Genomic DNA, 21,375 nt, shown 5'->3' with positions numbered 1-21,375 from the left:
CATAGAGTATCTTCTACCTACCCTCCCCACAGTGGGACATTAAGGAGTAGATTAAGCTATTGTCATTTCTGGGTTACAAGGTGCAGGCACCATCCACAGCAATACGGGGAAGGTGGCATTCACACTGAGAAGCCCAAATGAAAAGCCTACAACCATTTCCAATTTAGTTTGGTAAATAGCCATGGGCTCCTTGAAACTTGATGCACATTAGTTTCTTGATCTGCTAACCCAGAGCTGACATCCTCCCTACCCCAACATGATCCTTTGGAGAAGATCACAAAAGTTTAGAGTTGGAAGAGACCTCAGAGACCAACTAGTCCAACCCAGCAAGAAACAGCTCTGTGACATATCCAACAAGCTATGGCACGATTTTTGCTTAAGGAGTGAGAACCTAGTATTTCCCAAGGGATCCCATTCTGGTAAGTTATTCCCAGACATCAAATTTAAATCTTCAAAACTTCTATCCATTTTTCCTGGTTCTTTCTTCAGAACCAAGCTGAGCAAGTCCACTTCCTCTCCCAGCTGACAGCCTTTCAAATGCTATCAGACCCTTTCTCAAAATCTTTTCTCTTAGCCAAACACCCCAGTTTCCTTCAGTCCTCAAAAGGCATGATCATGTCTGGATTTCCACCAAGTGTATGACAGCTTCTTAGTTTATCTTCTAGTATTAAGATGGCAGTCATGGACTTGATGAGAGTCAATTTGAGTAGATTCAGAACTGGATCTGTCATTGACAGTATCCTCCTGTAGGGAGGTCTTTCCTAAAATGGGACACCTAGAAGTGAACAGTTACTGGAGATGTAGTCTGAATAGGGAAAAGCAACATGGGAGTACCATCTCCTCAGACACTATGCCTCTCTTCATGTAACCTAAGACTGTGTCAACTTTTGTGGCTACCAGCTTTGGCCAGGCCCTAAGGCAGCCCTAAGATACATGGTCTAAGGGCAGTGAGCATAGCAAGAATTTAACCAGGAGGCAGCAGATAAACAAGGCTGTAAAACAGAGGAGGGGACAAAGAGTCAGAAAAACAAGATTGTAAAAGGTAAAACAGACACGTTCGGAGTCAGGTAGACCCTAACTTGACTACTGCTCAAACTTTTATTGGACAACTGTATCCTTAGCAGCTAAGTAAACCATCAGATCTCTGGCCTGTACCAGGTCAATCACTGGCACCATCCAGATACCAGCCTTAGAGCAGCTTCCTGAAATGCCTGGAGCAGTTTGGCTTATTATGTTCAAGCACTGATGTCATTCCTGCCTGCACGAACAAATAATCTTGTTCCAGATGCATGATAGCACACACCAAGGGGCCTTGGCCTCTTCAGTGCTGGGTCCACAGAGAGGAAATCCAGGATAACTAAGATCCATGCATGTGCATATGCACATGTATGCATGTAACATATACATGTGCATACACATATGCACACATACGTACATATACATATACACATATGCATACACACACGCACACACACTCCCTGTCTTACAGAGGAGACTCAGAAGGGAGGTAGTGGAAGAGAATAAGAGAAGAAACCAAGGTCCCTACCAAGGGGAAGGACCAGAGCTGAGGTTCAGGACTTTCTTCCTATATGAACAAGCAGAGATGCAGTTCAAGCAGAAGGTATAAATGCACTCCTGAGAAGCATCGATTCCACCCACAAATAGTGTTGTCTGTGCTTTGTAGGCTCTGGCCTTGATCATTAGAGAGGTTTACAAGGGAATCCAGCTCACTATTTATATGCATTTACTGCCTCATTTTCCTATTGGATAGTGCGGATGTTGGTACGGTCCCCAGCACGGAGGCCTTCTGCTGAGATACACTGAGGTAAGTCCCTACAAAGCAGCCACATCTGGGGAGAGATCCAACAGTACCCCTTCATGAGAGATAGGACTCCCAAGACTTAGCTCCAATAGAAGCAACAAAAGTGAACCTTTTAAAGGGACCAGCATTCTGTCCACTAGAGAAACCTGCCCAGGAAATTAAAATTGAGTAAAAAAATAAATTCCATCACTCTCTCTCTCTCCCTTTCTCTGTCTTCTCTTCCCTGTTTCTCCCTCTCTTCCCTTTCCAGGATCTTTCTGCCTCCCTCCCTCCCCACCCCCTTCATCACTCCCACCCCCACCACTTTCTCTCCTTGGAACTTTTCATCACAGAAACTCAAAGAGCCTCTTTCCATGATGTCTCACTCATCTTCATATTAGCCCTGGGAGGTAGACACATTCATCTCCCAAAGCCTAAGTGGTCACAAAGAAAGCCAGGAGCAAGACCCAGAAAAGAAACCACTTCTCCTGAATTCCTAGCCCAGCAGTTCCCCCACTTTTCTGGTCCTCATGTATATGATTTACTTCTAAGATCCCTACCGACTTGAAAGCCTAGGATCCTTTGGCCAGCAGGGCAAAGAATTCTGAGAGCCACCTATCAGCCCAATCTCCTGCTTGTCACTGGAAAAACACAATGGCAAGAATGCAGCTGTTTTTAATGAGATGAGCAGTGAGACAACATCTGATTTTCATTAACTATAAGTAAATTATTAATTCATGCCAGACTCAGCAAAGAGATGCAGTCATCTTATAAACATCAATGCCGCAAGAGACAAGCATACAGACCACCTGAAAGGCTGTTGTGGACTGTACATACATATAATAAATTGCCTGCATTTATATAGAGCTTTGAGGTTTGCAATTTCATTTAAGCTTCATAAGAACCCTAGGAGGTAGGTGCTATTATTATCTCTACTTTATAGATGAGGAAACTGAGGCAGACAGAGGTTAAGTGACTTGCCGAAGATCACACAACTAGTGAGTAACTCAGGTCTTCCTGACCTAAGTCTAGTGCTCTGTTCATTGAAGCACCCTGCTGCAAGGAGGTTTGATCGCCATAGGGATTAAGTAACTTACCTAAGGTCATACAGCTAATGAGTATTTGAGACTGGATTTGAACTCAGGTCTTTCTGACTCTAGGCCCACAAGGTCTTTTATCTCTCCACAATGCTGAGTATAGGGCTCTGCGATCAGTGGAAGGTCAATGAATGTTAGATTCAAAATTCAGTAATATGAGAATCTATTGCCAGGCCCCAGCATGGCTTCAGTTTGGAGGCAGTGGCCATGACAGCTGAACCCAAAAGCACCTCAATTTCCCTCATAAGTTGGGCCAATGGCATTTGCAATTTGAGCTTAGAAGTCAAACTTAGAGGTGATCTGGTCCAGCCCCTTCCTTTCACAGGAGAGGGAAATGGATTCAGAGAAGTGGTAATGACCTCCCATGATTACATGGCTCACTACTGCCAGAACCAGGAATGGACATCCAGTCCAGCGTCCTTTCCATGGCATCATCCAAGCACTTACGGTACCCTGAATTTACTGCATGAATGACCACAGTTAGGGGGCATTTCTGAGGCCTGGGAATGATAAAGACCCCATCTTTACTTGCTGTTTCCCTAACTGACAATTATAGTCTGCAATAAACTGCCAGACTTCCCAGGGATGGGAGAGAAAGGCAGCATAATAACGTAGCAGAGGGCAGCAGATGCTCTACCCTCCCCTGGACCCCGAGGGACGATGTGCCAGCAATAGTGAGAGATCCGATGCCATGTAATTATATTACCATCACAAAGGAAGCTGAAGCCAGCCCCACCTGCTGTCACCTTGGAGGAGTCAAACAAAGAGAAAGGAGAAGGTTTCCTGGGGTTGATGAAGGAAAAAATAAGGAGGGAGACAAAAGGGTTCTGGACTCTACTGTAGTGGATAAAGCAATGAACTTAAGAATCAGGAAGTCATAGGTTCAAATCTTGACTCTGACACTTGTCAGCTGTGTGATGGTAGGCCAGTCACTTTACCCTCTGTGGGACTCAGTTTCCTCCTCTATAAAAGGAAGGAGTTGGATTAAATGGTTTAGCCTTAGATTGTCTAGTAAGGTCTATCTTTTACCTTTCTTTGTATCCCCAGTGCTTAACAGAGTACCTGGCACATAGCAGGTGCTTAATAAATGTTTCCTGACTAACTTCAAAAGCCCCTTTCAGCTCTGAAACTATGATTTATGATGTGCTTTTCTTCTACAAATGCCAGGACAGAAATTCTTCCCGAAGAGAGGAGGAACTTGGAAGGAGTAGTCATTTACTGAACAAAGGCCTCAGAGGTATGAGATTCACTGAGGGAGAAGAGGGAAAGAAGGAAGGCTGAACTGGAGAGGGGGAATATGGGAGGGTAGCTGTTCCTAGGGCCAAAAATTAAAATGCAGCAATTTTCATTCCTTTGTATGGAACAGTGACTGCGGTCTTGAATCTGAACCCAACAATTAAGTAGATGCCACATTGGATCTCAACCAGTCAAGGCTGCTCACCAGGCCCTAGTCCATGAGACCTAATTAAGGGCAGAAGTTATATACTAGGAATCTATAAATTACAGTACTCCATGGACACTTGGGCACATGGGGAGGGCTGGAAGTTGGAGCCAACGAAGAATGTGATCAGAGAAATCACATCAGTGAGGCTTGAGTTCACATAGTGAAAATAGAGCAGAACCTACAACTGAGGGGCCTATAATGTCAGTCCATCGATCACTCAGTAAGCATTTATTAGGCACCTATTGCGCACCAGACACCGTGCTAAACTTGGGAAGATACAAAGAAAGACAAAAACAAGGTGACTGTCCCCAAGGAGCTCACGTTCTAATCAGGGAGAGAAAATATAAACAACTATGTGCATATAGAATATATACAGTGTAAATGGGAGGTGATCCCATAGGTGAAAGTGCTAGCCATGGGGGGGACGAGAAAAGACCCTGTGCAGAAGGCGAAATTTGGGCTGTGTCTTGAAGGAAGCCAGGAGGCAGAGGTGAAGATGTTCAGCATTCTGGGAATGGGGCAAAGCCAGTGAAATGGCATGGAACTGAGCGATGGGGTGTCTGCTGTGTGTGGGGAACTGCAAGAATTGCTGGGATTGTAGTTAATACGGAGGGAAGTAAAGCGGGAGGAGCCTGGAAAGGTAGGAAAAGGGTCAGGTTGCAAAGTGCTTTAAAAGTTGGAGGATTTTACATTTGATTCCAGAAGTGAGAAGGAGACGCTGAAGTTTATTGAGGGGTGATATGGTCTGACCCGAAATTCAGAAAGATCACTTTGGCATGAGATGGAGAGACCAGAATATGGAGAGGTGGAGCGGGAAGACCTGTCAGCAGGCTATTAGTGTCAGGTTCAGAAGGCTTGCCCCAGAGGGATGGCTATGTGAGCAGAGAGAAGGGATATTGACAATAGGATAAATGAGGAGATGAGGCAAGTATTGGATATGGAGGACGCTGAGGTTGTGAGTGTGTGTGACTGGGAGGATGATGGTGCCCTGGATAATAACAGGAAGTTTGGAAGAGTCAGCAGTAATATTAATAATAAGAATAGATGGAGAAAGGACCATCAATCCAGAGCTGGAACACACCTCAGAGGTCATTGAGTCCAAACTCTCCATTTTATAAGTGAGGAAACTGAGGCCCAAGGAGATAAATAACCTGCCTTAGGTCACCTGGGCAATGGGTCAGTGGTAGGATTTCAAGTCTGGGTAACTCTAATGTCAGTGCCCTTTCTGTCATACCCAAAGTTCGTCACATACTTCTGCCCATTTGAACATCACACCAGCCCCATAATGTACGTACTACTCATTGTTAGTGAGAACACTGAAATTTACATGGTGCTTCATGGTTTGCAAAGCACTTTACATATATAATGGCACTAGGTCCTCACATGGTATCATGGCTTGTGACACTGGCATCATAACCACCAACTTGATGATGATGATGATGATGAAGAAAGCATCTCAGAATTGTGAGTACAAAGCCTAAACTGGAGTCAGAAACACCTGGGTTTAAGTCTTGCTTCTGATATACACAAGTTGTTGGACCTTGTTCAAGTCCCTTAACTTATCAGAGCCCCAGGTGATTTCTTAACACTACATATCACATATCTTGCTAATCTGTGTTGGTTGAAGAAGTTTCCACACTGGGTATCCCTATAGGTTCAAACCAATAATAATAACACTCCTCCTCCAACCCAACCCGCCATCAGTACATGGGGGTGGAAGGAAAGGCCAAGGAGGAGAAGCTAATCAAAGTAACATATAGAAAAATGACTGTGCGTGCCCTAAGTCCACAACAGTAGCTGCGAAAACCTGGCAGAACCCTGAAACGCTGACCCATTGGACTCTCATCATACCATACTCCTAGCCAGTGCAAGGTAACTTTCTCTAGGAATCTGAGAAATAAATGTGGTAGCTCCAAATCAACATGGCACACAGGATCAGGTACCATCCTTTTGCATTCTACTACCACAAGAAGTAAAAATGTGTTGGAATAGATCAGAGATCTCAAGTGCTGGAAATGCTTCAGCGCACATTCCCCTGACCACAAAAGTGGGTAATACATGCGTTTATTTGAGATGGAAGAAAGGTGATGTCACAGTGCACAGAGTACCAGGTCTAGAATCAGGAAGTTTAATCCTGTCCCAGACATCTGCTAGCTAAGTGACCATAAACAAGTCATTTAACCCCTGTTTGCCTCAGTTTCCTCACCTGTAAAATGGGATAATAATAACACCTACCTTTCAAAGTTGTTGTGAGGATCAAATGTAATAACTGTAGAGGGCTTAGCAAAGTGTCTGGTACATAGCAGGCACTACAAAAATATTAGTTATTATTATTATTAATTACTAAAGATACGAATGCTTTTATAAAACATCAGGGTTACCTGAAAAAACTGGAAAGATCTTAGCAGGGTTGGACAAAGATTTTCCATTGCTGTTTTCATTGCACATTAGTGTACAGCAATATGAAGAAATAACTTTGTCGCTCATCCCAGATTAGATGAACTAAAAGTGGAAACTGCAGAGTGACTTCAGTCTGAAGAAAGAAAAGCAAATGAACCTGGAAACAGTGAAAAGCTACACCTAGTCTAATCACCAGGAGCGTTGCATAACAAAGAAACAGATGGCAAAAATAATGCCAAGGTCTAAAACAACTCGGAAGCAGAGATAGGCATACTTAGAATAGAATTTTTAAAAAGTCCCCCTTTTTTAGTTTGGTAGCACAGATTCAACTGACAGTATACCAACAGAATATTTCTAAAAATCTGACAGTCGCTATAACCCTCATGAACAAATGAGTTATTTGACTGAGCATATGAAAACATTTCAGGAACTGTTCAGAATGGTATAGGCTAGACCCAATGCCAATATATAGAATTATAGGAAGAAAGAAGGAGCTGTCTAGGAATAATCCTAAGGACAGGCATTAAATACCACCGAGGCAGAGGTGGATTGAGGAAACTATTGAAGAACCTCAGAAAGGCAATGGAAGTATACAGAGCTATAGATGGAGGGCCAGAAAAGATGTCAAAAAACTATTGAGTCTGACTCCTGCATTTTGTGTATAAGGAAACTGAAGCACAGTGAGGTTAAGTGATTTATCCAGAATTACACAGCTAGTAAGTGTCAGGGACCAGATTCAAAGCCGGGGCCTTCATGACTCTAAGTTCAGAGACCTCTTCACTATCCCATGCTGCCTCTCATAACATCAATAACATGCCATTAAGTGTATTAGAAAAAGTCAACAGCATATTGCCAATTAAAGGCAGACAAAAACCAAAACAAAACATGCAGAATGGAATCTAGAAAAAAACAGTCAATCAGAAATTCTCAATAGCCTCATTTAACAATCAAAAACAAAGGCTATGAAGAGTGAAAGCAGACAAAGAACAAAATAAATAATTCAACATCAGTCAAAAACTAAATTTAGGGGCTTGAAAAGCAAAGAAACTTGAGGAGAGAAAGAATTTGCAAAGAAGGATGATATGGAGAATTTCTGTTCATTTATAGACAGTATCTCTAACTGCCTCTCACACAATGAACTGGATGTTCAGTAGATATCTTAAACGCAACATGTCCAAATTCAAAGTCATCTTTTCTCCTAAATCCTCCTACCTTCCCTTTTGCTATAGAGTGCAACATCATCCTCCCAGTCTCCCAATCTCAATACCTGGGAGTTGTCCTGGATTCCTCACTAGATGTCACTCCCCCATATCCAAGCTTCTGCCAAGGCCTGTTAATTTCACCCCTGCAACATTCCTCCAATACGTCCTCTTCTCTCCTCTGACACTGACACCACCCTGGTGCCTTCCAACATTACCTCATACTTGGACTATGTGCACTATTTGGTGGGTCTACCTTCTTCAAGTTTCTCTCCACTCCAATCCATCCTCCATTCAGCAACTAAAGTGATTTTCCTAAAGCACAGATCCAACCATGTCATGCCCCCTACTCAGTAAACTTCAATGGTTCCCTATTGCCTCCAGGATCAAAAACAAAATCTTGTATTTGGCATTCAAAGCCCTTCATAACCAAACCCTCTTCTACCTTAGTCCCTGTCATGTACTCATCAGTCCAGTGACACTGACCTCCTGGCTCTTCCACGTCTAGGCTCTGGGTGTTTTTTTCTGGACATCCCAAATGCCTAGAATGATTTTGGTCCTCCTCTCTGCCTACTGGCTTCCTTGGTTTCCTTCAGGTCCCAAATAAAATCCCATCCTCTACAGAAATCTTTCTCAACCTCTCTTAATTCTAGTACCTTCCTTCTGTTAATTAGTTCCCATTTAACCTTTATGGAGTTTGTACATATCTGTCTTTTTGTTGCCTCCCCCGTTAGATTGTGAGCTGCTTGAGAGCAGAGGTTCTCTTTTGTCTCTTTTTGTATCTCCAGTGCTAAGGTACAAAGTCTGGTATAGAGGTGCTTAATAAATGTTATTTGACCAGTTAAAATAAGTCCAAAGCAATAAAAACATGAGCAGATTAAGATTATGAACAGAAAACTGTACCCATTAATGTCACGAACAATGCAATGTTAACATCAAAGGAGGTGACTGAAATTCTAACTTCTTTGCAAAACTAGAAAATAGAAGGTTTGGATCTGATCCATAATTATTGACTCAAATTCACCTTCCTCCCTGTTCTAACCTTGATCTCATATTTCTTAATAGAAGGCATTCTATTTTTACATTTTCACATTTTTATTAACAAAAGATGAGAATACCCACAACTCTTTCAAATACAAGCCAAGTATTTATGTACTTAATATAAAGCATTCACAGCTTGTATCACTCCAAAGAAACCCCTATAAACATATATTTTTTAAAAAAAACTATTGGATTAAAGATTAAAAAGAGTGGCAAAAAGTCCCAGGTGTATAAAGAGCAACTTGTATACTGATTCAGTTATTTATAAACATGGCACCTGAAAGTACAGGATTAGGATTAATGCTAATTTCAAGGTTAACTCATTGAAAACATCATTGAAACAACTCCCATAACAGAGAAGATGTCAGGGATGACACATACCTCATCCCATTCCCACGTTGTTTTAATTTCTTTCATGAAATCTCTATATTTTGAAAGCTTTTCATTACATTTTGTAGGGAGACAATGAGTAATTGAAATGGTAACATCTGTTAAAAATGCTTATAGATCAATGGTATGTCCAATTGGTTGAAAGCACCAGTTTTGTCTGTAATGGCGCCCTGGTTCCTATACGGTATATTTGTTGAATTCTCAAGACTATTTTAGGGTTTGTATTGTAGCATGGGGGTTTGTTGGCTCTTACTCTGTGAAGGGTGGTGAGCTTCTGGTATACAATTCTCGCTACATTTTCACATCTTTCCAAGTGTCTGACACTAAAGTCTTGCAATCTGCAACGATATGTTGCAGTTTTCATCATTTCTCTGCATAATCTGCATTAATCAACAAGTCCTGGTTTCCTAAAGATAACTCTTCCGTTGTTTCTCAAAGCAATGGTCCTAGATCACTATTTGACTTCTTGGTTGATATAAACAAATTCACATGATAAAGTCATTTTTTGGATGCTACTTTATCAATATATTATTGGTTGAGTTCACATGGATGTTGCCCATAGAGAGTCTTTTGATAACACTCTTAAATCTTGACTGTTCCATAGTGTCCATCTGGAGACTATTTGCTTAATTAGCTAAGTCCAATGTTGTGTACCTGCTGTTAGCATTTATTATTGCTTTGTAAAAGCAATGAGGTTTGTTTCTTCTTGGTAGCTCATGCTCAATGCACCTTGCTTGGAGAAGGCCAAGGTATTCCTAAGCATCACCTTCACCCACTGATCTAGTCTGACCTTTGCGTTCAAGCTTAAGGCCTTCAGTGTCTATTCTTTTGCTGATACACATTAAGAATTTTATACTTATCGAGTCCAAATCACATTTTTATAATATCATTGGAAAAATTCCACAAGATAAAGTAGCCTATTTAACTTGTTCTTCAGTTAAACTACTTAATGTAAATTGACGTTACCAATATACATTAAGTGATTCCTGTATTGTTTTGACATAATTCTCTTTTACTTGAAAGCCATCAGAGGATGATAATGGGTTTAAGAATAGATACAACACTAGCAAGTTTAAATTGTCTCCTGGGAAGATGCTGCTTTTTATATCAGTTGTTCCTGATATTATTGTGTTCGTAATGTGTTTTAAATGGAGAACATTTTTCCACGTGAGCATTAAATTAGTCTAGCATTTTTACTAAGCTGATACTTATTTTTTCCTTTTACAGTGCAAAGGCAACGTGAAGCACAGGGGAGAGGGCTGGAAGTCTTAAAGTCAGGAAGACACGGGTTGAAGGCTCATCTCTGACCTACATTGGCTCTTTGACCTTGGGCAAATTAGCTGCCCTCTCCATGTTGTATTGCAGCTACAATCTCTCCAAGATTAGCAGTTGCATAGAAGGTGCCAACTTTAATTGATAGGTGAGTTTCCTTATCTAGGAGCTGCCTATGCCAATGAAATCACAGGTGCAGTCCCTATCCTGATCTCTGTTTGCAGAAAAGGATGAAGCCATGAGTGTAGAACTGGGTCCAAAGCTTTGTGGAGGGAAGGAATAAACATTTATATAGCACCTACTGTGTGCAAGGCACTGTGCTAAGTCCTTTTTACAAATATTGTCTCATTTGATCCTCACAACAACCATTGGAGGTAGGTTCTGTTATTATCTCCATTTCACAGATGAGGAAACTGAGGTTGGAAGAGATTAAGTGACTTTCCCAGGGTCACACTACTACTGATGGTCCAAGAGAGGATCTGAACTTCCTGATTTCACAGTGAAGCACCTGTATCTAAGAACCTGGCATATCCACTAGGGGCAGCTAGGTGATGCAGTGGATAGTGTTGGACTTGAAGACAGAGAGAACTGGATTTAAATGTGACTGCAGACTCAAACTGTGTGACCTTGGGCAGGTCACTGAACTTGGTACCTCAGTTTCCTCATTTGTAGATTGAGGATAATAAGCATACCAACCTCCCAGAGTTGTAGTGAGGAGGATAATATGAGTTTATATTTATAAAGGGCTTTGTAAACCTTAAAGCACTAAATAAAAGCTAATTATTGTTGTTATTATATCCACCACGCCACCTAGCTCTCTGAATAGGGCACAAAATCTTCACAATAATCTTTATAAGTGGCCATTATGGGTATGTCTTAAGAGAATTTTTGACCCAGTTTCATCACTGCCATTTGTGTCATGGAAGTCATGTAAAAAAATCAAAATGAGATCTCAAACTGTAGCTCAAGTGATTAGTGAAAAGAAAATTGACTTAGCTTTTGGCTTATCGAGTCCAAATCACATTTTTATAACATCACTGGAAAAATTGCACAACATAAAGTAGCCTATTTAACTTGTTTTTCAGTTAAACTACATAATGTGAATTGATGTTATTAATATACATTAAGTGATTGTTTTGACATAATTCTCTTTTACTTGGAAACCATCAGAGGATGATAATGGGTTTAAGAATAGATACAACACTAATTATGGCTCCGGTGGTAATAGTTAGTCTGCAGATTCCAGCTGTATCAGTTTTACCTGACCAATTTATCATTTTATCTCATATAGGTCTTCTCTTTTCAGTATCTGTTCTCCGATGTGTAAATTTTTCCCTTTTCCTTCTTCCTTCTGTTGTATCATCCTGCCTAGATAACCAAAACTTATATAATGCAGCTTAAGGCAGTTGCTTGGGGCCCACTGGCTTTTGGATACTGTGGGTCTGTGCTCTAAGCATACCATAGCTTGATTTTTCCATATTTCTTCTTGTTGATGAGCACAATCAGGAGCAGAACCTATCAATGAATCCTCGGAACAATTTCTGTCACAAGTATTATTATGCCACATTTTACACAAGAGGAATATGGGCCCAGGGAAATGTCATGACTTGTTCCTGAAGGAATTATTCTCAATCGATCTGAGGCACTCCCTGTTGTTCATCCAGCCTCCAGTCCAGATGCTATCCCACCATCCTCCCACACCTTTCCAAGGCAGGTAAAAAAAACCAGTGATGACACTTGGCATTTAATAATGGCTGGAGTTCCCATAGCTTTAAGGTGGTTTACAAAGCACTTTCACAATCCCTGTGACTTCAATGCTACAGGGATTATCCCAATTTTACAGATGAGGAAACTGAGGCTAAGAGAGGTTAAATGACTTGTCCATGGTCACATGACTAGTAAGCTTCAAAGGTAGGATTCAAACTCAGGACTCTCCTGATTCCTCTATCAGTCTATCCTCTACACCAAACTTATTAAACATGCTGCCCCAGGCACATGTGTCTCTGCTGGCCAAAACAGATGAAAAAATAATTAGAAAATATTTACAAAATAAATAAAAATACAGTAAAACAGATAATATTATGTTTTAAAACTAAGTCAACATGCAGCTCATAGATGCTGTCTTGTATCGATTAGTAGCCCCTATTTCTACTTGAGTTTGACATCACTGGCCTAAATTCTACCACTTCTCACTTACATGTCTCTATACACATTTCAGGGGGATTTTATGTTTATAAGGAATAAGGAAAAATAAATAAGGAATAAAATATAAGGAAACAAGGAAAAACAAGGAAATAAGGAAAAAAATATTCTACTCATTTTACATAAAAGGAGATTGAGACTACCACACAGTTATTAGTGGATAGGAGCTAGATCTCGCCTCTCCTGATTCTTAGTCCAGAGATTTTTGTTGTTGTTGGGGGTAGAAGCAAAGGTTAAGGAGTCAGGTGGCTTGTCTTTGAAGCCTAAAACTCAAGGGAGAGAAGGGTACCTCTCTTCCTAAGAGAAAAGCCCATGTGTGTAACAGCCATTGACGCCAATTAATATCAATTTAAATTAAAGTCAACAAAAATTTTGTGGGCAGTGAGGAGGCTGAGTACTGAACTTGAGTACTGAACCAGTACTTGAGTACTGAGTCCCACCCAGACACTTACTAGCTTGGTGACCCTGGGCAAGTCACCTCTCCCAGTCTCCGTTTCTGCATCTATTTTTCTTTTAAAAAGCATCTGCCCCATAGGGTTGTTGGGAGGATCAAATGAGATAACATATGGAAAGTGCTTCACAAACCAAGGCACTATGAAAATGCAGGTATTATTTATTAATACTTACTTTTTGCTATGCATTATGGCAGATGGAATATAAAGAAGAAAAAAGTCAATACTCATAAAGCACTTATATTGTCATGGGGAAGATATATACATATATAAATATAAACAGAATAAAGGGCAGTGGATAGAGTGCCAGGCCTGGAGTCAAAAAGATTCAACTTCCTAGGTTCAAATCCGGTCTCAGACACTTACTAGCCATGTGATCCCAAGTGAGTCACTTAACCCTCTTTGCCTCAGTTTCCTCATCTGTAAAATGAGCTAGAGAAGGAAATGACAAACCACTCCAGTATCTCTGCCAAGAAAACTCCAAATGGGGTCATGAAAAGTCAGACACACCTGAAATGACCAACAACAAAGGGGAAAGATACACAAAGTCACAAAATAGGTTTGAGAGACGGTAAGATGAGTGTCACTGATGCCCTTCAGAGATCCATGTCATCATGAGAACCAGCAGGCACAGAGATTTTCCCTCTTGATCCCTTGTTGCCTACCCAATCTTTTTATTATTATGTGACAGGAGCCTCAAGAAACTCACCTTGAAGCCAGCCTGAGACAGGAGGCTTTTGTAGGTGTGCCACACATCAGGTGTCTGGAGACCTTTGGCCTTGTCACTCTCTACCAGGTCCATGACTACTACCTGGAAAGCAGATGGGAAGAGTTGGTGAATATTCCCCAACTAATTATCACCTATTCTGATGATTTCATGGTAGGCTGCACCCAGTCAAAGAAATCCCCAAAGACCGAGGAGAGAAGTACTCATGGCCACTCAGTTCAATGGAAATATGATGGCAGAGTCGTACATTCAGAGTATATCTGAGTTGGAAGGGACCTAAGAGATCAGGAAATCAGAGACTCACCCAATCTGAGTGCTAGAAGGGACCTCTTTGGCCATTATTTCAAGTCACACCCAAAATATAATCCTCACTAGCCTTTGATCAAAGACCTCCAATGATGAGGAGGCTAGCACCACCTGAGGCAGCTCACTCCACTTATTTGCTAGCTCTAGGAGTTAGACATTGGAGGCTTTTTTCCCCTGACATAAAGCCCAAACCCTTCATTCCACAGATGAGAAACTGGAGACCCAAAGAGGAGGAAATAATTCACCCAAGGTCTTATATCTAGTTAACAGCAAAACAGCATTAAATTCTGTTTCTATTAAAGCGCTGTATATATGTTAGCTATATACTATTATTTGAAGGAGAAGGCATGAATGAGAGCAAACAAAAATTTTCCAGTTTGTCACAGAGAGAAACTGAGGCACAGAGAAAATAGTGCCTAGGCTCGCAGAACTGAACTCAGGAACCTAGTTGTCCCCCACTCTCTTCAATGGGGTGAAAAATTACAGTGTCCAAGTTTTCCTCCTCCTTAGAAGTCTGCAAACAAAGCTTACTTCCATGATGACTTGTTGGGGATGTTACAGGAACTACAGATTCCTTTCCAGTACAAACTGAGCTAAATGATCTCTAAGGATTCTTCCTGGGTGAGACCCTGTGATTTCTGTGACCTCAGAAGCTCCCTGACTTTTTAGTTGTTTCGCTATCCCTTTTCCTTAGCTCAGGGCCTTGAAGGTAGTCTTACCGATTGTGGCTCATAAGTATCCAAGGGTAACAGCTTCAAAATGGATTCCAGTAGCTGTGGGATGCTCAAACCTGCAGCCACAAAGACAGTAAAGACAGCCTCAGTGGAGCTGGACAGTGGGGATGGCAGGCTTTTGAGACAATGAAACCTGACCACACAGTTTTATCCAACTTATCTGGTGAAGGGGTGCGATGGTGGTCACTTCCTCTGAGACAATCCTTTACAGCAATCCTTTACATCTCCAAAATGCTGCCATTACTTTTCAAAGCACTTTCCCACTCAGTGTTTTTTTTTTTTTTTTAGGATCTGAGGGCAACTCTGTAAGCCAGGATGAAATTTTAAAAATTAAAAAAGCTAATTCGATCTTGGACTGTGCTAAGTTAAGTAGAGCTCCAGCGACCAAAGAGGGTGATGATGGTTCCAGAGCACTCTGTCCTGGTCAGGCTACATCTAGAATATTGTGTTCAGCTCTGATCATCACAATCTAGAAAGAACAAAGATAAAGGGAAGGATGTTCAGAGGAGAGCAAACAGAAAGGTGAAGGGCCTCAAGTTTATACCTCATGAGGAATGGCTGAAGGATCTTGGGATATTTTGCTTGAAACAGAGAAGATTTGGGGAGTGGGAAAGACAAAGACACAACAGAGGTCCTCAAACACTTGAAAAACTGCCCTATAAAAGAGCGTTTAGATCTGCCTTGTTTGGGAAGATCCCAGACAGAACTAGGAAGAGAGGGTGGAAGTTGCCAAAAGACAAAACTATGTTTGACCTCAGGAATCAATCAAACAAACAAGAAACATTTATTAAGTGCTCACTCTGTGCAGGTACTGTGTCACCCACCAGAGATACAAAAAGAGGCAAAAGACAGTCCCTGCCCTACAATCTAATGGGAAGAACCACTTGACAAACAGAGCTGCCCTGAAATGAAGCAGCCTGCCTTATTAAAAGTCTTCAAACAGAGATCAGATGATCACTCATTGGCTATTTTGTAATGGGGATTCTTCTTCCCCACTAGGCAGCTAAGTAGAACACTGTAGGATGTAGAGTTAGAAAAATCTGAGTTTGAGGCCCACCTCAGACGTTTTCTGGCTGTTTGAGCCTGAGAGAATGACAACCTCTCTCTGCCTCAGTCTCCTCATCTGTAGAATGGGGATGATAATAGTACAGGATTGCTGTGAGTATCACAAGAGATAACATATATAGCACTGCAAATCTTAAAGTTCCGTATAAAAACAAGTTCTTATGTTTTTATTATTTATTTATTTATGCAGCTAATTTCATTAAGCCAGGACAATGGAAAAGCATAACACAGTGTTAAAAGACTTAGCCTGGAGTTCCATTTTTGCCATGTACTACATCCACATGGGACCAGTTAGTCAGTCAGCGCCTTGTCTTTAAAAGTATGCATGCTTACAAAACGCCTAACATACATGAATGACCTCGACTGATCTCAGGGCTCATAGCAAATGCATGAAAAATGTCTGTGAAATGGAATCATTTCTCAAAATAACCCTACTCTATAAGTAATAATAATAGTAATAGCTAACATTGGTATAGTGCTTTTAGGTTTACAAAGCGCTACACACATTATCTCATTTGATCCTCACCACAGCCCTGTGAGACAGGTGCTGTTTTTATTATCTTTTATTTTTAATTATTTATTTTGAGCATTCTTTTCTTTTTAAATTTTGAGTTCCAAATTCTCTCACCCCTGCCCACTGAGAAGGCAAGCAATATATAAATTATACATGTGAAGAGATAGGTGCTATTATTATTCCCTTTTTATAGCTAAGGAAACTGAGGCAGACAGCAGTTAAGTCAGTAAGTATCTGAGGCCAGCTCTGAACTTAGGTCTTCCTGATTCCAAGTCCAGGGTTCTTGCCCTTTGTGCCACCCACTAGGATTAAAGGATCATAGCTTTAGAATTAAGAGATATTTCAGAAGGCACCTACACCAACCCTCTTTTTTTTTAACAGCTGAGGAAACTGAGGCCCAGAGAGTTTAAACAATTTGTACAAAATCACCCCAACAGTAAGTGGCAGAGGCAAGGCTTGTGGTCAAGCTCTCCAGCTCCAAGTCCAGCATCCTAATTTGCTGTAGCACAGCTAGCAAGTGCCAGGTGAGACTGGAACCCACCTCCTGTCGTAATGTGTCACCTTTCTACAATGCTTTAAGGTTTGCGATGCTTTGTACATGTGCTATCATTCACCCCTCACAACCAGCCTGTCACTTAGCTGTTACTATGATCTTCCTTTTACAGATGAGGAAACTGAGGCTTAGGTGACTTGCCCAGGGTTACACAGCTAAAGAGTGTCTGAGGAAGGATTCAAACTCAGTCCTTCCTAATGCCAGTCCAGTGCTCTCCCCAGCAAGCCACAGGATGCCTCTCCCTGACCCACTTCTTCTGACACCATGCTCATTTTCCTTCATACTACTTCTAAGCATCTCAGAGAGATGAAAAACCTTCCACTGTTAGCTGACAACAAATCTGAAACTTTATCAGTGAAGGATAAGGTGGACCTTTTTTTTCATTTTGATCCTTGGGTATCTGGGGATGGGGTGGGAGGAAAGCAGGGACTCACCATCTGCTCTGACTTCCACTGGGCCACACCGGCATATGGAAGAAGTAGGAAAATTGGCATCTGCAAGAACTGAAAAAGACATGGAGCGTTAAGTCATCATTATCAGCCCTCGCAAAAACAATAGCCTAGATCACAGGAGCATAGGTTTGTGGCTGAAAGGAATCTTAGACACCATCTGATCTAATCTTCCCATTTTGTAGATGAGAAAACTAAGGTCAGAAGCTAGTGGGTTTTGCCCAAGGTCACATATGTAATCAATGGAAGAGCTGGTGGTCAAACCCAGGTCCTCTGGCCAAATCCAGCATTCTTGCCACTGTACCATCCTGTGCAATATCTGGCAGGTGGGTGTATGACCACTCAAAGAGGTGGACTAAGGAAGGTCTAGACCAATCAGAAATAAGAGGTCCCCTCTCAGCCAGGAAAGACATAACAAGGTAAAGGACTTGTATTAATCAATCAATAGCAATAATCAAGCCTCCTCTACATGTCAAGCATTGTGCTAAGAAATGGGAATACAAATATAAAAAAAAATTATAAAATCCCTGCCCTCAAAGAGCATAGGGGAGATGACATGTTCATACATAGGTCCACATAAGATACATATAAAATAGTTATAAGGTAACAATACTAGTAGCTGGAAGCACCAGGAAGGGTTTCTGCAGAAGGTGAACCTTAGGCAGAGTCCTGAAGGAAACCAGAGACTCACAAAGGCAGAGAAGAGGAAAATAGGCACCCCAGCTATGGAACACAATGAGTACAAAGGCATTCAGAGGAGAGATGGACCATCATGTCTGAGGGACAGCAAGGCAGTCACTATGGCTAGCCCATAGAGCTCATGGAGGAAAGTAATGAGGAAGAAGAATGGAAAGGAAGGAAAAGCTTGGAAAGCTGAACAGAGGGTTTTATATTTCATCTTGGAGGCAAAAAGGAGCCACTGGAGTTTATTGAGGGGATGTATCGGGGTGGGTTCCATAATCAGTTCTGGTACTGAGGAATAACACTGGCAGCAGAACGGAGGATGGACTAGAGTGGAGAGAGATTTGAGGAATCAATAACTATAAGGCTACTTTAATAGGCAAGAATTAATAAGGGCCTGTACCAGGATGGTGGTTGTGTGACAGGAGAGAAGGGGACATAACAAAAGATTGCAGAAACAGAAACAAGATTTGGCAGCCGATTGGCTATGGGCAAAGAGTGAGAGTAAGGATGTCTCACTGAGGTGGTCAAGCTGGGTGACTCAAAGGATGGTGGTGCCCTATATAGTAACAGGGAAAGGAGGTAGGTTTGGGGGAAAATATAATAAGCTCTGTTTATGAGTTGACTTTGACATGCCTTGGGAACTAAGTTTTTGAGAAGTCAAGAGAAGGAAGAGATAGCCACAGCTATAGCTATAGTCAAAAACAAAACAAAACAAACCAATAATGTATAAAAGAGAAGATCAGTGTCACCGTTCAATCCAAAAAGCATTTTTAGTTGTCGATGCTAGCCAGACACTGGGCTTTGGAATACAAAGACAAAACTAAATCAGTCCTTGCCCTCAGGAAGCTCATATAGTCCTCCCACAAATGGGGAAGGAAGATTGATACATCAATACAGATGGTTCCTCTAGGACCAAAGAACATTGGAAATGCAAGGGTCTTTGAGATCACTGTATCTGTTTATTACACAGTGCAAACCCAAGATGACAAAGATTGGGACTTGCCAATACCCAAAGTCACAGGGTATGTCAGTGATAGAACTGGGACAGTGATAGAGCTAGACACCTAGCGTAGCTCCCAGGCCAGGGCCTTATCTCCAGGCCTTGCTACAAAGAGCTCTTGCTACAAGGACTCCTTCGAAGAGAGTTTGCAAAAAACAAACCCTAGCAGAGGAGAGTGGATTTTTGTTGGAATGATACAAGGTCAATATTGCAAGCTTTTTTTAAAAGACTGAAATAATTGATTCAAAGTAGTCAATTTTGTTTTTCAAGCCCTCCTAACTGTCAAAGGAGATCTCCCTGGGGTTGAGGGATCATCATCTACACAACTGAGCATCAGGATGAAATTCAAGCATGAAAGTCCAGAGAGCTGGTCCTGAACACTTAATGCCTGGAGCTGCCGCCTAGCATCTTCTTGCTCTGGGCCCTGCTGGTGGATCCTTGGACCAGGAAAGCAGTCAGGAAACCATAGATTTAGAATTGCAAGGGCCCTTGCAGGTCATGTAGCCCAGGGCTTCTTAAACTTTTTCCACTGGGGACCCCTAGGGCTTTCTAAACTGTGGGTCAGGAGAGGTTTCAACTAAGTGGCCTAAGTCCCTTCATTTTACATTTGAGGAATCCAATAGGAACCAGATTCCCAAAAAGTCATCATTTTGATATAAATGTATTTTGTATGAGTTGTATTTCCCCAGGCCAGTGTGTGATGACTTAGACATAGCCAGAGGAAAGGGTGGTTGGGAATGTTGGGGGTGGATAATTCAAAGAGCTGATCTGTTCTCCACACTTAGCAGCTGAAAGGTCACATTTAGGTAAATCAAATCCTGCCTAAGATGGCCTAGGAAAGGCAAAGGAAGCAAGCAAAGGCCAGTTTGATGACTGCGGGTTTTCAAATATAGGGCTTGGTGTATCGGAGACGGCTGAAGTTCTTTTCTTGGGGAATTGAAGAAAATGAACAGATGGAGATGACAGGAGGATACAGCGGATGGTCCAGGTCCCAGGGAAGCTTCTCAGGGGGCACATCCCCCAAAGCCTTCTCTCTCCTGCGGGAATTCAAGGGAGATTCCAATAGCCCAGACTTTTGCTGGCCGACTGAAGGAAGCCTTGGGCCAGTCACCTGACTTCCTGTCCAGTGGCCACCCCGAGCGGCCTGGTGATCGATCCTTTTGGGCGTCCCTACGGACGTGGCAGGGGGAGGATCCGGGGCCGGGGCAGTGATCGCCGCAGCGCAAGGGGGAGCGATGCGCAAGGGGGTCCCGGGCGCGCAGGGGGTCCCCGTCCAGCCCCCCCAGCCTCTTGGGGCAGCCCCACGCCAGGCTTGGGCCGTTCTTACCAATCTCGTCTCCGTGCCCCATCTTCGCCAGGGCGAAGAGCAGCTCCGGGGAGAGCAGCGCGGGGATTCCCTTCAGCACCACCATAGTCCCAGGTTACGTGACCACCTGCGGCGTGGCCGGAGCCAGTGGGCTGGGACCAGGGCGGGGCGGAGCCTGGGCGGACCTTGGAGAGCGGAGGGAGATGGTTTCACTTTCGGAGGAGAGGGGCGGTGAGATTAAAACAAACAAAAGAAGATCCCCGGGGCCAGCGGACCCCCACCCCCCCGTACGTGCCCCTGGGCATCACCAGCCCCCCCCCCCCCCAGGCTGCTCTCAGAGGCGGAGCAGTAGCTCCCCAGACGTGCGAAGCTTGGAGGGCATTCAGAGAATCACCCAGTGCTAGGGCTGGGAAGGACCTTCCTCCCAGGGCGCCACGTTCTACGTCTTCAGTCACTTAGAGAAGCTGCCCAAGGTCACACTGGTAATCTATGTCAGAGGCAGGAGTTGAACCTGGAGCCCCGATCTGTAATCAGATTAATCAGAGCTGGAACCCAGATCTGTGTCCTTTGACTCCACATCCCATCCCTTTTCCGCTGCGGGATTTCTTTAGCTGTGGCAGTCCCATGGGGCTGATCGCAGTAAGTCCACTAGGGTCAGATCTTGTATCGGTGTTGTTTGTCCTTCATTCTCAGAGAGGACCATGACACCAGGAAGGTGATACGGTCCGTGGGCACGCAG

General features: G+C 42.6%; 1 protein-coding gene across 1 annotated transcript in view; it reads right to left on the bottom strand.

Moving 5' to 3' along the window:
* FUOM (fucose mutarotase) overlaps positions 1 to 21,080 on the bottom strand; it is a 37,137-nt gene extending 16,057 nt beyond the window's left edge. The window contains exons 1-5 of the mRNA XM_072628457.1: positions 21,031 to 21,080; positions 20,658 to 20,821; positions 17,632 to 17,700; positions 15,051 to 15,121; positions 14,008 to 14,109 (exon numbers count right to left, since the gene is read on the bottom strand). Coding sequence (XP_072484558.1) covers positions 14,008 to 14,109; positions 15,051 to 15,121; positions 17,632 to 17,700; positions 20,658 to 20,742 — 327 coding nt within the window. The 5' untranslated portion in view covers positions 20,743 to 20,821; positions 21,031 to 21,080. The remainder of the gene's footprint in view (positions 1 to 14,007; positions 14,110 to 15,050; positions 15,122 to 17,631; positions 17,701 to 20,657; positions 20,822 to 21,030) is intronic.
* Positions 21,081 to 21,375: the final 295 nt, after the last annotated feature.

Source organism: Notamacropus eugenii, chromosome 1 (genome assembly GCF_028372415.1).
Source record: "Notamacropus eugenii isolate mMacEug1 chromosome 1, mMacEug1.pri_v2, whole genome shotgun sequence".
Lineage (NCBI taxonomy): Eukaryota > Metazoa > Chordata > Mammalia > Diprotodontia > Macropodidae > Notamacropus > Notamacropus eugenii.
Note: the sequence above shows the minus strand (reverse complement) of the source record. Positions and strands in the feature narration are given on the sequence as shown.